The 17,212-nt window shown below is 34.9% G+C and overlaps 1 protein-coding gene across 1 annotated transcript; it reads right to left on the bottom strand.

The window, feature by feature from the left end:
* On the bottom strand, window positions 1–1,713 carry LOC127076534 (uncharacterized). The gene is made up of 3 exons (XM_051018211.1): window positions 1,478–1,713; window positions 720–841; window positions 1–257 (listed from the first exon to the last, which is right to left on the bottom strand). Exons 1-3 carry the CDS (start codon window positions 1,654–1,656, stop codon window positions 226–228), a joined length of 333 nt encoding a protein of 110 aa, XP_050874168.1. The 5' UTR covers window positions 1,657–1,713; the 3' UTR covers window positions 1–225.
* Between the last annotated feature and the right edge of the window lie 15,499 nt (window positions 1,714–17,212).

The following is a 17,212-nucleotide window of genomic DNA, read 5'->3' as shown; positions in this document are numbered from 1 at the left end:
TTATAAAACAATACTAAGACTTGTTAACAAAAGATGATTACATAGATATTAATTAATTCATCATCCTTTCAAAAAGTGTTGACAAGACTCCTTATTTTCATACATTGCAAACCACATCTGGCTAGGAAGACATAACATTTTCGAGACGAGGATCGTTGTCAACAACCCTCGAACAATCTCTTGACCATCCGATAATTTTTTGTTAACAAACATTTCGTTCTGTTTTTACTTTTTCCCCTTCTTGGCCTGCTTCTTCTCTGTATGATATGTACAAAAAGGAACATTAAAACTGAGTTAGGTAATTGATAATTGCATTGTTCCTAATCTTCTTATCTGGATCATTCAAACTCAGATACACCACACAGATTATGTTTTGGGCGCTTATTGCATAAGTGCTTTACAGAGCTTATGTATAAATTATTTCAATAACAAAAGATAAAATAAAGTCAAACTATTTTCATATACACTATCCAAAAAAATTATGTAAACAAGGTGAAAACAGCTTCTAAGGACTTCACAAATTGTTTATATAACCTCTGGAAAAAATCTCACAAGTGCTTTTGCTTATAGATAAGCTCAAATAACCCAAATCCAACAGACTCATAATCTAACACTAGATCACATGCTAATGTTTTCAACAGAAAGTTCAGCTGAGAATCAAAAATACAATAAAGCACACATAAACTGCATTACATGGCTGTACGTATGAAAAGAGTTACCTAGTTTCCTTCTAGCTTCAGATTTTGCAAAGAACTCTCTCCATTCGTCGGTCATAACAAAAACCGGTTCATCATCCTCTTCAACACCATCAAACACAATACGCTCCGGCTCTTGCGAAATTCTGATGCCATCAAAAGCATAAGAAGATAGGTTACTTTCATATAGGATAAACAAATTAGCCTTTCTGAAACATTCAATCCATTTTACAATTTTTAATTATAATAACCTCTATAGCATCGACACCTGTGAAAAAAGTGTGTCTAAAATAACACTAACATTTGTGATTATATTTAATTTATTCATTTTTCAGATTATTACTGGTATAGAGGTGTCAGTGTCATATTTCGAGTGTCTGTGCTTCGTAATAACAAGAAAGTATATACAGATCAAACTGTAACAGCAAGTTGTTTAAAAATATTTACATTATTCCATTCTCATTCCCTTAATTTATGGTGGAAATCACAATCTAACAAAATTTCTGGACAAAGTTGTGAAATAGCAGCTACAACAGAGGAATTTGAAAAAATAGCTAGGGTACAAAGTTTCAAAATAATTGTTTGCTTCTCTAACCTAGATTAAAAACCTACATAATTATTTTAACCAAACTTTAAAAAGTTTACAAATTTCAATTCTCTATAATTCTGCAATGCTTGTACCATCTTCAGTTTTGAATGGATTATCAACTTAATCACTTTCACTGTGTTTTTATGATAAAAAAAAAAGATAGAGAGAAAAGAGAAGAATGAAAGGAACTTACTGAGCAAGAGGAGGGAGGTTTTGAGTTTGAAGAGGAGGAGGAGAAGTGAAATTGTGGGAGGAGGAGTGAGAAGGGTTGTTGTTGTGGAGGGGGCAGTGGTGGCAGTGACGGCGGAGGGGGCAGTGTGGGCAGTGGTGATTGTGGTGATGAAGGCGGCAACCATTCGAAGAAGAAGCCATTGAACAAGGAAGCGGTCTTTCCGTGTTTTTAATTTTTTGTTTTTTGTTTTTATAATAATAACCATAACTTATATTCAAAACACAGGGATAAGAAATTCAAAAAATAAAATCCTAAATTTTGAAAAAACTACTTTACATAGAATAGATAGGGAAATACTCATTTTACTTTAATGGATGCGTTCCATATCTTTGAAAATCTAAAAAATGTTTTTATGAATATTTAAAAATACATTTTCGAATGCACCTAAAATCACACCGTCCATGTATTTCATCAACTATCTCATTTTTGGCAAAGTATGGTTGGAGACGCATCTCCGTATATTTTCAGAAGTGACTCCGGAGATGCATCTTTGCAAGGTGCATTCGTTTTAAGCGATTAGAAGCATATTTAATGCACATGACAAGAAATATTTTTGAAATGCATCTCTGAAAACCCCCTAAATGCATTCCAGGCAATAACATTGTCCTAACTTTGATAATTTTTTAGGTCAACTTATATTTTAGGTCATTTTAGACCATTTTTTGTTATTTAAAAATGTCATAAATTGATTCAAACATATTATACATCCATTAAAAACATAATTATAAGTTGTTTAGAAAAATACAAAAATACGACCATACATAATTTGTTCTGAAAATACGAAAAATTATACAAACAAACACAAAATAATAGGTATGCTTAACCCCTGATTTCTCCGCCGCCTCTACTGCAAAGTATTTCGTGCCTAAGCCATAATGCTTTCTATGTGGGCCAACTGGGAACTATCTTCCTCAAAAGTCTAGCATTTATGCCCGATCTCGCCATATTCGGAGTATAACGAAATGACGTTCAGCTGACGTGTCTGGCGGTGACCTTCGTATGAGCAAAAGATAATGTCATCTTCTACATGACGATCAAGATACACTCGGAAGGGCTCGGTCGTCAGATTCCCTATATACAGTCCAATGACGCAAGCACGTGGGTAATTCTTAGTGCAGCCAGTCTCAGGTTCCCATCCGGATACGTGGGCAAAGTGAGATATGATCCAAGCCAGCATGGTCTTCATAGAGATGAAGTAAAGAAGTGTCAAATGAGCCTCCTGGATAACTATTTATAGGGGTATCCACATCAACAATGGGTTCATCCTGATTGGCTTCAGAGAAACTAATTTTTGGAGAATTGAAGCTGGATTCGCATCAATCTTCGGGAAATCATTATTGATGTCCATTCATCTCTTCTCCTCTCTTGCGAAGAAAGCTACCGTGATGATGTGTAGCTAAATTCTTTGTGTCTGAATTAGATGTAATTAGCCAAACTTGTATGTATTTCTTTTGATCGTTGTTTTGTGAACATATTATGAATCAATATTAATGATTATCTTTGTTTACATGTTAAGTTTATGAGTATGAATGAATATTGAGAAATATCTTCCAAACCTTGACCTAAGATCTTCATCTATCAAAAACCAAAGTCTAGAGATGGATTTAGGGTTTGATGTTCACATATATCAAGTCTTAAACATCATTGTATTGTTTAATAGATAGAGAGATCATCAATTAAACAATATAATGCGATTTCGCGTCATTGTTTAGACATAAACAATGCTGATGAGTGATACGTGATACTAGTGATTGATAAGGATGTTCACATGCTAGATGAATGGAATACATATGAAAATGGTTAATGAAATCTAATCCTAACATGTTTCTTTAAACATTAATTTCCGAATCATTTACCGTTGTTACAATTTTTAGTGAATGTTTCTTTTCACAATCCAAAACCCTTTTAAACCCTTCCTTAAAAAATTATTAATTATGGAACGACGGTGATATCACAGTAATCCATGTGGAGACGATACAAAAATACTTGCCCTAACTAAAGTGTTTTAACAAAATGGCGTCGTTGTCGGGGATTGGCGTTTAGATATTACAAGCATAACAATAGTTTGTCTTGTTTGAAGTAATTTTGTACTGTTATAAACTATTCTATTTATTATCCCTCGCTTTTGTTAATTTGTGTGGTTAGCATTTAAGAACCCTGTTTATGCAAGGAAAGTTACCGAGAAATCAACTTTTTTTTATCCTGAGATTGAAAGAACAGCTCGGAAACTGAATAACAAAACCAGAAAGAGAAAGCACATAGCCAAACAAAGAAACCAACATGAAGGAACTTCTAATTATACTTATTCAACAACTCCTCTTATTGAAGAAGCTATGGGTGAATCAATAGTCATAAGAGGGCCTTGTGTCAACAGCCCAAGAAGAAATGCTCATATTGTCAGACCTGCACAAAATGCGAGAAATCCATAAATAAAGACTAGATTGCTACAAATATTGTATGCAAATCCTTTTACTGGGGTTGACCATGAAGATCCATATACTCACCTTACCAAGTTCTATGAGATTGTCGGTACACTTGTAGCTCTAGAAGAAGAAGAAAAACAAATGTTCATGAGATTGTTTCCTCATTCATTGATTGGAAAAGAAAAAGAGTGGTATCTTGATCAACCAACTCAGGCTATGACAAATTGGAATGTACTTGAGGAAAAATTTCTTGATAGGTTCTTTCCACACAACAAATTTAAGGAGGTCAAAACCACAATTGTTGTATTTTCTCAAGGTTCAAGTGAATCTCTTTGTGAAGCATGAGAGTGTTACAAGTCAATGTTAAGAAGATGTCCTAACCATGGTTTTAATGATCTTACTCAATTTCATATCTTCTGCAATGGACTTCAACCACAACCAAAACTTCTTTTGGATGCAAGTGTAGGTGGTTCTTTAATGTCTAAGAGTGCAACGTAATAGAAGGCCTTTACAAAAGAAAGCTAGAATCATGGAATTGGGAACAAATGATGCAATCTTGGCATAAAACAAATTGTTATCTCAACAAGTGAAGGAACTTACAAAGCAAATGTTAAAGCTTCTGCAACAACTCAAGGAGATGCATGAAGTCTCGAACAAACATCAATAGGTATCATACTGTGAACTTTGCAATAGAGATCATCCCACATGTTATTATCCTCCGACACGTGAAAAAGTGAATTATATGGGAAATCAAAATCAAAATCAAAATCAATATCAATAGAGGCAAGCATTGTATCCAAATAATGTTGGTTATCAACAAAGACGGGAAAATGCACAATATGGCCAAGGTTGGAGACAAGATTCAGGACCTTAAAATTGACAAAATCCATATCAGAATTCTCAGTCACAAGATAAAAACTCAAAGATGGAGGATACTATGAACCAGTTTATGCAAATGTCCATGGCAAACCAAAAGAGCACTGATGCGGCCATCAAAAATCTTGAGACCCAAGTTGGTCAAATAACTAAGCAATCAGCTGATGAACAAAACATAACATATTTTGAAAATACTCAAGATAATCCGAAGGAACATTGTAAATACATTCTAACTCTGACTGGTAGAGAAATTGGCAAAGGCACTGGTGATCATCTAGAACAAGAAGTTGTGATAGAAAGAGAAAATGATGAGATTAAAGTAGAAAAAAATAACAAGGGAGAATTAGTTGAAAATGAAAATTTTGAAAAAGATGAGTTAGAAAAGAAAAAGAGAGAGGAAAAGAAGAGAAAAGCTCAAAAGTCTCAAGAGGGGAAAGGGAAAATGAAGAGTCGTCCATAACAACACCTTCCTTATCCACATGCTCCTACCAAGAAAGACAATGCAAGGTTACTAGATATATTTAGTCGTTTACAGATAAATATTCCGTTTTCCGAAGCTCTTGAACAAATTCCAACTTACACTAAGTTTATGAAGGACATTCTCACGAAGAAAATGAGGTATGCGAATCAAGAGACCATCAATCTTGATGCTAGTTGTAGTGCCATCATTCAAAGAACTATCCCAAGGAAAGAACTAGATCCTGGGAGAGTTACATTACCTACCACCACAGGAAATGTACACATTGGCAAAACATTGATTGATTTAAGTTCAAGCATAAACCTGATTCCATTGTGTGTGGTTAAGAGGTTAGGTAACCTTGAAGTGAAACCTACAAAGATGACATTGTAGTTGGCTGACAAATCTACCACCCATCCATCATGATTAGTTGAAGATGTTTTAGTTAAGATGGATAAGTTCTTGTTTCCAATTGATTTTGCTGTGATAGATATGGAAGAGGGTGATAATGTACCTTTGATTTTATGTCGACCTTTCATGAAAATCGCAAGAATGATGATAGATATTGATGATGGCTTAATAAAATTTCGTGTTCAAGATGAAGAAATGTGTTTCAACCTCTTTGAAGCCATGAAACACTCAAAAGATGAAGAAGATTGTTTCCGGATGGATGTCACCGATGAAGCCATTACGGATGTGAGAAGACAAGTTCACTTATCAACTCCTCTAGAGAAAGCTCTAACTAATGCACTTAAAATTCTTAATGAAGATGAAGGAAAAGAGATTGAAGAATGCTTGAGAGAACTTGAGTCATTAGAAGAAATTCCTCCTCTTAAAGCCAAAGTTGAAGAATTGAAATATGAACAAAAGAAAAATGACTCTAAACTTGAATTGAAGATACTACCCTCACATTTAAAGTATGTGTTTCTTGAAGAGGGTGGTCACAAACCTGTCATTATTAACAGTTTATTGTCCAACAAGGAAGAGCAAAAATTGATTCAAATTTTGAAGGAAAATCAAAAGGCAATGGGTTGAATGCTTTCTGGTTTGAAAGGAATCAGTCCAACCTATTGTATGTATAAAATCATGATGGAAGAGGATTACAAGTCAGTGTCTCAACCTCAACTTCGTTTGAATCCTACTATGAAAGAGGTAGTGAGGAAGGAAGTAGTGAAATTATTGAAGGTCGACATGATTTATCCTATTTCAGATAGTGCTTGGGTGAGTCCAGTGTAAGTGGTACACATGAAAGGAGGAACGACGATGATTACAAATGAAAAGAATGAGTTGATTTCGACAAGAACTGTGACGGGTTGAAGGATGTGTGTAGATTACCGGAGGCTAAATCAAGCCACTAGAAAAGATTATTTTCCTTTATCATTTATGGATCAAATGATTGAAAGATTGCCTGGTCAAGAGTTTTATTGTTTCTTGGATGGTTATTCAGGATACAATCAAATTACCGTCAACCCGAAAGATCACGAGAAGACGACTTTTGCATATCCTTTTGGTGTTTTTGCTTATAGAAGGATGCATTTTGGGTTATGCAATGCACCAATAACTTTTCAATAATGCATGCAAGCCATAATCTAATTAAGAAATGAATTGAAGTCTTCATGAATGACTTCTCTGTATTCAGTCCTTCTTTTGATTTATGTTTGAAAAATTTGGACACTATTCTGAAACGGTGTGTGGAAACTAACTTGGTTCTAAATTGGGAGAAATGCAATTTTATGGTCACGAGCCGACATAGTACTTTGCTATAAAATCTCTTCCAAAGGCGTTGAAGTTTATAAAGCAAATGTTGAAGTGATTGAAAAGCTTACACCACCATTGAATGTCAAAGGAATCAGAAGCTTTTTGGTCCTTTACAACATAAGGCCAAGAAGTCATACCTCCTCCATTCCTTTGGACACTACTTATCTATTATACTACATTTTGGATGATAGACAAGTGGATGTTGCAAGAATCATTTCTAATAAGATTAAAATGATTGTTGAAAGTGGTCATAAATTAGGAAGTAAAACTCCTTGCACTTTGGCGTTCCCTGGGCTGATCTTGGGGCTTTCCAAAGAGCTTGTGTTCCTCTTCCAGCCGTGGTTCATGAGACCATTGATAGGGTTGTTGATGACAGGTACTATATGACAAAGGCAACCAAATTTTTCCGTACTCCAACACCTCTTGCTCAACAACCTTTTGATGAGAGAGCTGCTTGTACTTATACTTGGGATATGCTTGAGGCTAACCAAAGAGCTTTTATGTTTATGCATGACTTCATGCACCAGATGCAGCTGCAAGTTAGGGAGCCTCAGATTGATCATAGTTTTCCTTCTTTAGAAGCATTTCGGCAGCATGCAAATGGCATGAGGGTAGGCCATTTTATTTGGAGGGGGAAGTCGATGAAGAAAGTGATGAAAGTGGAGATGAGATGGACATAAGTGATGGAGATTGATGGATGGATTTTTGATGGATTTTTAGATTGTTTGATGTTACTTTGTTTTTCCAGTTTTTATTTTATGTTATTGATGAACTTATGTTGTTTTTGTTTATTTTGCTCCACCCTTGGTTAGGATGAGGATTTGTGAATTTGGTGCGGCATTTCATGTCGCCATGACTTCTTTTGGATTTAGTTTAACTAATTAAGTTGCTTATTTTAAATTGTTTTAGTTTAGTTTAACTTCAAGTTATCTTAGATTTGGAGTTTGTTCCAAAAATAAGTCTTGAATAACTTGAAGAAGCAAAAAAGTGATGACTTCAAGTTTGATTGTGTCAATATGCAATTGTGTGATAATGATAATAGCCTGAAAAGAATGGTACATGTTTATTGCTTTCTAAACCATAACATGAATATGAAACTTGTAATTTGTACAAATATTTTGTCTACATTCTTTTGTAATACATGTTCTTGATTGAATGACTTTAGATCAAAGCCTAAAAGTGAGGAACTTCTATTGTTTACTATATGCACAGAAGACCATCAATCTATTGTTTTAACTCGGTTAATTTATGTTTAATCTTGAATTTACATTGAAGTTATGAAAGTATGAAAATGATAGAGGCAATTTTTTATTTTGAGTATAACCACTTGACCAAAAACCAACCCAGCTTGTGAGTGAGCGAGAATTCGTTAACCACTTTGAGCCTTAATGTCAAAATCCAAATCGATGTTGAATCGTGAAAATTATACATAAGTAATTAGTTCATCATTGAATTTTGTATGGATTCTAAACTTTTTTTTCTTGAAATATTTGAACCATTAACCTTCAATTGTGGTTGAAATTTTTTCCACTGCCTTAGAAAAACAAGTAGCATTCTTGTACAATGTTGGTTGTATTCAAGTCGGGGAGAAGAAAGAAAACAGATAGGTTAATAGAGGATTTGAAAAGAATTTGAGCAAGAAATAAAAATGTGAAAAATACTTGATAAAGAAAATTGTTTGAAAGAAAAAGTGGAGAATAAGTTGTGCTAACTAGTTTGATCAAGGGTGTATCATTTAAACAAAGAAAAGTGGTAAACAAAGTAGTGAATTATAAAGAAATTGAAAAGTGAGTCTTCTTATAGAGTTTTGCAAGTTTGTTACAAAGACCTTTAGATATGACCCTTCTTTGTTAACTAAGTCTCATTATAACCATTAAAGTCCTTAGTGATTTGTGTTTTTGTGCTTTCAATGTATTTTGCTTGGATGAATGCATAATTTCATCAAGATGTTAGCAAGATTGTTGGGTGTGTGTCAAGTCCCTCTTTGTTGTTCTTTGTCCATTTATAAAGATGTGTGTTAGGTGTGATTCATGATTGAACATGTGTTGTCTTAGAATTTTTGACATGAGGTTTATGCTTAGAATTTGTTTCATAATCATGGTGTTATTGTAGTATATTGATAAGCATCACTTTGATTGTACCCTTGAAAATTTTGAACCATGCATTTGTCTTATTTTTTCAAAGCTAATTTAATCTTTTGATGTTGTAAGTTGCTTGTTTCTTTAAGTTGGAAAGATTCTTGTTTGAGGACAAACAAAGTTCTAAGTTGGGGAGAATTGTTAAGGGCCAAATTATATTGATTAGTTATTTAATTTAATGCCTCTTATTAACTTAATTCATTGGATTTGCAAGACAATCCCTCAACTTTCGTATAAACATAGCTTTTTAGTTTATTCATGTAAGTATTGTGAAGATTGATCATTTTGCATCTAATTTTGTAGTTTGTTGCATTGAAAAAGCTTTGGATGCTAAAATACAAAACAACGGCTACTACATGCAATTTTGGATCAAGAGCATGCCAGGAAGTGGGGCTAAGCGCGATCATAGCGTCATACAATCTCTCAAGGTAGTGGCTTTTGCGCTAAGCGCGGTATGGTGGCGCTAAGTGCCACTTAAGACAGTTTTATGAGTTTTGTCTTTTGGCCTCGCTAAGCGCGGTCTGATGGGGCTTAATGCAATCTGCTTTTTCTGGTTAGTATAAATACCCTCTCACTTCATTTGGAGAGGGTTAAACACCAACTTTGGGCACCAAATACACCAAAAACTCAGAGAAAATAAATTTTGGAGAATTGAAGTTGGATTCACATCAATCTTCGGGAAATCATTATTGATCCTCATTCATCTCTTCTCCTCTCTTGTGAAGCAAGCTACCATGATCATGTGTAGCTAAATCCTGTGTGTTCGGATTAGATGTAGTTAGCCAATCTTGTATGTATTTCTTTTGATCATTGTTTTGTGAACATATTATGAATCAATATTGATGATTACCTTTGTTTACATGTTAAATTTATGAGTTATTGAGAAATTTATTCCAAACCTTGACCTAAGATCTTCATCTATCAAAAACCAAAGTCTAGAGATGGATTTGGGGTTTGATGTTCACATGTATCAAGTCTTAAATATCATTGTATTATTTAGTAGGTAGAGAGAGATCATTGATTAAACAATACAGTGAAATTTCGCGTTATTGTTTAAACAATGTCAATTAGTGATACGTGATAATAGTGATTGATAACGATGCTCACATACTAGATGAATGTAATACATATGAAAATGGTTAATGAAATCTAATCCTGACATGTTTCTTTAAATATTAATTTCCGGATCATTTACCGTTGTTACAATTTTTAATGAATGTTTCTTTTCACAATCCAAAACCCTTTTAAACCCTTTCTTAAAATATTATTAATTGTGGAACGACGATGATATCGCACTAATTCTTGCGGAGACGATACAAAAAATACTTGTCATAACTAAAGTGTTTCAACAAGCACCTTATGGGTGTAGAGAGTTCTTTCCAATAAATATTAATATTTATTTTGGATAATATCCATTTGAGCGCATTTTACAATTTCAATTGAAATATGAAGTTACTCAACGCACCATATATATTCCTCACTCACCCTATAGAAATTCCAAAAGTAACCCCCAATTTATGAGATTGAAATTTGGACGCACTTAAGACCAATGTTTAAAAGGCAAGCTGGTCATCAAACCGATGAGAATACTGAGTTATTAGTTCATTGGTCAAACCATTGGGCCACTAGTCGAACTGTATGGCTAAACTAGATTAAACCAAATAATTTGGTTAAATAAACTGGTCTCTATAACAAAGTTATATAGTTATTAAATTGATCGAATCAGATGACTATGTCTATAAATAAAATCATGACACCTACAAAATTTTAAAATATCATAATTTCACAAATTCATTCTTTAAATTCAAATTCAAAACATAGTTATTAGACACAACAGAATAGTACAAAGATTTGTGACGTAAGGTAAAAAAAGCTCAAGTCATTATTAAAATTCTCAAAAAGATCTATCGGAGAGATTAAAAGCCTAATCCTCTCCCCAAAATGCAACAATGAACAAGACAGTTTGAGGAAGAAGACAAACGGAAAGAATAATTTTTTTTTAGGTTTAGGGGTTACTTTTGGGGCAATGTGGGACATTTGAGATAGTTGTACTTCCTATTGGATTTGAATTATATATCATTTAGTCAATTGAAATGAAAAAGATAAATAAATCCAAGCAGACTTGAATGAAACCTATTTAAATGTATTGGAATATTTTTGTTAATCTGACATAACGGAACATAACTAACTAGTTCGTTCCATTCATACATCCTAAATTGGACGGAATAAAAATTAAAGGATTGAATGAAATAAATTATATCATGTTCTATTCCCCTCCATTCATTATTTGCAAATCAAAATGATTGAACTTCATTAGTTATCACTCAACTTCATTCTCTCTTTTTTGATCAAATAGTCTAGTAGTTGGAGTTTACCTTTTAAGGATGAATACATGAGATATCGCAGATTCGAATTCATGCTCTTTTATCTAATGTCTCTGCACAACTATCAACTAAGTTGGTTTAATAAGACACCACTCCACTTCATTCTATTACATCAAATGTCACCAATCCAAACATATCCAAAAAAATAATAATAATAAAAAAAAAAAATCAATGTGGCAATGTCATCTCAATAAAACTGCTAAATAATATAATGAAGATTCAAAGTATGATAATCTTTATGAAATAGAGGGAATATGTGATTTAATTTAAAGAAGTTTGTTTTATCTTGCTGGTTTTCTTGTTATCAATGCATGTAAAATTTCATATCCTTTTATCACCATCCAAAACTATTTCTATTTTGTTTTTTCTCACTATAATCAACAAGGAACACAAAAACATATATGTGTATAAAGAATATGCGTTACGAAAAAGTAGAATAATTAAAGATGATGATATATGTCATCAAATATTCTTCAATCTCACAAGAAGTACTTATGGAGTTTCATTTCAAATACAAACATGATATATGTATATAAGACGTTAACATATAAATATATAATTTTGGGTTCATGATCATTGAAAAGGAGGGGAAATAGCAGGACTATCAGCTGGCTTATTAATATCACACCAATTACAACCCCAAGGATTAAACATACAATAATATCGTTCGAAGTCCTTACAAGGTTTTAACTCGTCAACTTCGTAATCCACAAGACCTCTTCTTGCAGCATCACTACCATTCAGAATTGTCATAATAATGAGAAATAATACAAGGGAAGCAGTGCTGTATTTTGCCATTGTATATCTATATGTATTAACTTGTTTTACTTTTTTCTTTTTTTAATGTATTTGCCTTCAAATTTAACAATTTATAGAACTAGAAATCAGAGTGATGAGAACTGCTGATTGTTTGAAACGTATAAATAATTAAATTGGCATGTGTAGTTTTATTATATGTCAATTAATAGAGAGTGCAGTTATCTTTTATATTTGTGGTTTACTAATACTACATGATGAGTTTGTTGTTATAATGAGTATTTAAAGGATTATCTGAAATGAAAAAGAGGAGAAAATGTACAGAAAAATTTCAGTCTTTCCCTCTTTCTTTGGAGACACATCCCTTCTCAAATTGGGATATTAGTAATTCTCTAACATAATCTATCATTGGTACTTTCATCTACAATGAACACGCTCCAAAGACTTATCAAAAATAAATTTTATGCTAAGTCAATAAAATGGCGTCAGTATTTTTATTAGGCAATACATTTCATATTTATACTGATCATAAAAGTCTCAAAAGTTTACTAACTCAAACTATTCAGACTCCTGCAACATAAATGGTTGACTAAACTCATGGGTTTTAGTTTTGAAATACACTACAAACCTGGAAAGGAGAATGTCATTGTAGATGCCTTATCATGCATGCCTAATGACTCCACTACAGCCATTTGTGCCATTGTAAATTCCCCTTTCTTTCCATTGTTTACTCAACTCCAACAATTTTATGCTACTCATTCTGATGGTAAACAATTGGTTTCTAAACTTCGTGAAAATTCAGCAATGCAACAAAAGTTTAGCAGTTGCTCATCAAGGCTATATTGTCCCACTTATCTGTATTAGATTTTATTAGATTTAATTCATATTTAAATTGTATTATTTTCTTAGCCCCTAAGTTTGTTAGAGGGTATTTTAGTATTTTATCCTATTATAGTAACCCTAGTTTTAGCTTATAAATAGGGTGTCAATCATTGTAACTTTTAATCCTTTTTGTAGCCGTCATTCTCTTAATAGAATATTCATCTTTATTCTACCTTTGCACCAACAATTGGTATCTAGAGCTCCGGTTCGGATTCATTGGGAAACACGGGAAACACGAGTGAACGTGAGGTCTTGTGTGTTTGATTTTGATTCTTAGATTCGTGTTGAATTTTGAACAAAATCTGATCAGAATTTTAATTCTGTGGGTTGGGAAACACTGTGTGAGAAATCTGAGTGTACTGTGCAAGGTAGAAAGATGAACGGAAACGGCAACATGAACACCAAACTTCCAGTATTTGACGGTAAAAACTGGAATCGTTGGATGATCCAAATGCGTGTACTGTTCGGTGCTCAAGATGTTCTAGATCTTGTCACTGATGGTTATGTTCCGGTAGCAGCAGATGCGACGGATGAACAGAAAAACGCGCAGAAGGAAGTAAGGAAGAAGGATCAGAAAGCATTGTTCTTCATTCATCAATGTGTTGATGTAAATGTGTTTGAGAAGATTGCAGATTCAATGACAGCAAAGGCTGCGTGGGACACACTGGTTAGATGTTATGGTGGTGACGCATCAGTGAAGAAGGTGAAGCTTCAGTCCTTGAGAAAGCAATATGAGAATCTCAACATGAAGAATAATGAGAAAGTTTCTGAATACATCTCCAGAGTGATTCTGATCACTAATGAGATGAAAGCGTGTGGAGAAACTCTTTCTGAAGAAACAATCATGGAGAAGGTATTGAGATCCCTTACCTGTCAATTTGATTACATTGTGGTAGCAATAGAACATTCCAAAGATCTGAGCACCATGAGAATTGAAGAGCTGCAGAGCAGTCTAGAAGCGCAAGAGTTGCGTTTGACTGAGAGAACTTCTGAAAGGGAAGTAGAGCAGCAGGCTCTGAAAGCAACTTCTGATAGGAGGTATCAGAAGCAGTCAGAAGCCAGGAGAAGATCTGATGGTGGTCAGAAGTCAGAAAGCTCAACCTCTGATAGACAAAAGAATGCTCAGAAGGGAAAAGAGAAGTATGACAAGAAGAAGATCCAATGTTACTGTTGTAAGAAGTTTGGTCACTTTGCTAGAGACTGTTGGTCAAACAAGGAGAGAAAATCAGAAGAAGCAAATATAGCCAGAAGTTCTGATGACGAATCTGTGCTATTGATGGCCTCTGAATCTGGTGATATGGATCTGATAGACTGGTGGTATATGGACACTGGCTGTTCAAATCATCTTACTGGAAACAAGAAATGGCTGGTTGACTTTGACTCTGAAAAGAGGACAAAGATCAGATGTGCTGATGACAAATATCTTAATGCAGAAGGTATGGGAAATGTCAGAGTGACTCTGAACAATGGGAAAACAGCATTGATTCAGAACGTGTGGTATGTACCTGGCATCAGAAGCAATCTGATGAGTGTGGGACAATTAATTGAGAAAGGTTTTTCAGTTACCATGAAGGACAATCTTCTGAAGCTGTATGACTGCAATCAGAAGTTGATTATGGAGTCAGAACAGGGAAGAAATAGAACATTCAAGGTGAATGTCAGAACTGCAGACTCAGAATGTCTTAGTGCAACAAGTGCTGAGAAGGAGAGTGAGCTGTGGCACAGAAGATTTGGTCATTTGAATTTCAGAAGCTTAAAACATCTGAATTCAAAGAAGTTGGTACATGGAATTCCTGCAATTAAGAAGCCTGAAAAATCATGCAAAGTTTGCATGGAAGGAAAACAACCACGATTGCCATTTGCGTCAGAAACTGCTCCAAGAGCAAAACATGCCTTGGGAGTTGTACATTCTGATGTGTGTGGTCCATTTCCAGTAGCATCGATTGGAGGGAATAAATACTTTGTGTTATTTGTTGATGAATTCACAAGAATGACATGGGTATCCCTTATTAAGTTTAAACACGAGGTGTTTGATGAATTCAAGAAGTTCAGAATGAAGGCTGAGAATCAGAGTGGTCAGAAGTTGAAGATTCTTAGAACTGACGGTGGAGGTGAGTATAACTCCAAAGAGTTCCAGAAGTTCTGTGAGGAGAATGGAATTGAGCATGAGGTTACTGCTCCTTATACCCCTCAACACAATGGTCTTGCTGAAAGAAGAAACTGCACTTTGCTTGATATGGTGAGAAGCATGCTAAAGGAGAAGAAGCTTCCTCAGAAGCTCTGGGGAGAAGCTGTTGCCACTGCAACGTATGTACTCAACCGATGTCCTACGAAGAAGTTGAAGGAAATAGTTCCAATACAGAAGTGGACTGGAGATAAGCAAAGTGTTAGTCATCTGAAGGTGTTTGGTTCTGTTTGCTATAAACATGTTCCAGAAGCCAGAAGACAGAAGCTGGATGATAGAAGCAAAGTGATGATTCTGATAGGGTACCACAGTACAGGTGCATACAAGCTCTATTGTCCAGAAACCAATAAAATTGAATTCAGCAGAGATGTGATTGTGAAGGAATCAGAAGTTTGGAATTGGGATAAGTCTCAATCTGATTCTGATGTTAGAACTTCTGAAGAAAGGTCAGAGTTCAGAATTTCTGAGGTTGGAGTAAACTCTGACGTTGATTCTGACTCTGATAGTGATCCAGAATCTGATGTTCCAGACTCTGATGTTTCAGACTCTGATGATCCAGACTCTGATGATCCAGACTCTGATGATCCAGACTCTGATGACCCAGACTCTGATGGTAATCCAAATTCTGGTGGCAATTCAGACTCTGGAAATATGCCAGAACCTTCAGATGGTCAAAGCTCTGGAGGAAGTCAACCATCTGAAGGTAGAAACTCTGAAGTTGAAGACTCTGAACAAGTTCAGAGACCACAAAGAGTCAGAAACATCCCCAGAAGATATGCAGAATTTGACATGCTGCAAGACACTGAAGTAGACTCTGAAGGAGAAGTTACTCAGTGTGCCATGTTAGTAGACTCTGAACCCATAAGTACAGAAGAGGCTCTTAAGCAGAAGCTCTGGCTGAAGGCCATGAAAGAAGAACTTGATGCTATAGAGAGGAACAAGACTTGGAAGCTAACAGAACTTCCAAAAGACAAGAAAGCCATCAGCGTCAGATGGGTTTTCAAGCAGAAGTTAAAGCCAGATGGTTCAATTGGCAAACATAAAGCAAGGTTGGTAGCCAGAGGATTTCTACAGAAACCTGGGCTGGATTACTCTGAAGTGTTTGCACCTGTAGCAAGACATGAAACAATCAGAATGGTGATTGCAATAGCTGCTAACAGGAATTGGCCTCTGATGCATTTAGATGTAAAATCTGCATTTCTGAACGGTCCATTAGAAGAAGAAGTTTACGTGTCACAACCTCCTGGATTTGTGAAAAAGAATCAGGAAGGGATGGTGTACAGATTATACAAAGCTCTATATGGATTGAAACAAGCGCCCAGAGCTTGGAATAAGAAGATTGATTCTTTTTTCAAGAAGCGGTGTCTATGTTCAGCATACTTCTGAAGGAAATATGACTCTGGTATGTTTATATGTTGATGATATACTGCTGACTGGAAGTTCTGAACAGGAGATAGCCAAGTTCAAGAAAGTTCTGATGAATGAATTCGAAATGACTGATCTAGGCAAAATGACATACTTTCTAGGGATGGAGTTCAGATACTCTGAGAAAGGTATTATTTTGCATCAGCTCAAGTATGAATTAGAACTTCTGAAGAGATTTGATCTGAAGAATTGTAAGATTGCTGTTACTGCATGCCAAGCTGTGTGGATTCTGAATCTATTGCAGGATCTGAAGATTGAAGTAAACAAACCTCTGAAGCTGATGATTGACAACAAGTCTGCAATCAATCTTGCCAGAAACCCAGTGTTGCATGGGAGAAGCAAGCACATTGAGACCAAGTATCATTTTCTGAGACATCAAGTTCAGAGGGGAGTGTTAGAAGTTGTACACTGT

The sequence above is a fragment of the Lathyrus oleraceus genome, chromosome 4 (assembly GCF_024323335.1).
Source record: "Lathyrus oleraceus cultivar Zhongwan6 chromosome 4, CAAS_Psat_ZW6_1.0, whole genome shotgun sequence".
NCBI lineage: Eukaryota > Viridiplantae > Streptophyta > Magnoliopsida > Fabales > Fabaceae > Lathyrus > Lathyrus oleraceus.
The sequence above is the reverse complement of the archived record's forward strand: the minus strand, read 5'-3'. Positions and strand labels throughout refer to the sequence as shown.

Coding starts and splice junctions, on each gene's coding strand:
- LOC127076534 (XM_051018211.1), bottom strand. CDS start 1,656: ATGGCTTCTTCTTCGAATGGTTGCCGCCTTCATCACCACAATCACCAC. Junction 842..1,477: donor AACCTCCCTCCTCTTGCTCA/GTAAGTTCCTTT, acceptor TGATGGCATCAG/AATTTCGCAAGAGCCGGAGC. Junction 258..719: donor TGAAGCTAGAAGGAAACTAG/GTAACTCTTTTC, acceptor CATATCATACAG/AGAAGAAGCAGGCCAAGAAG.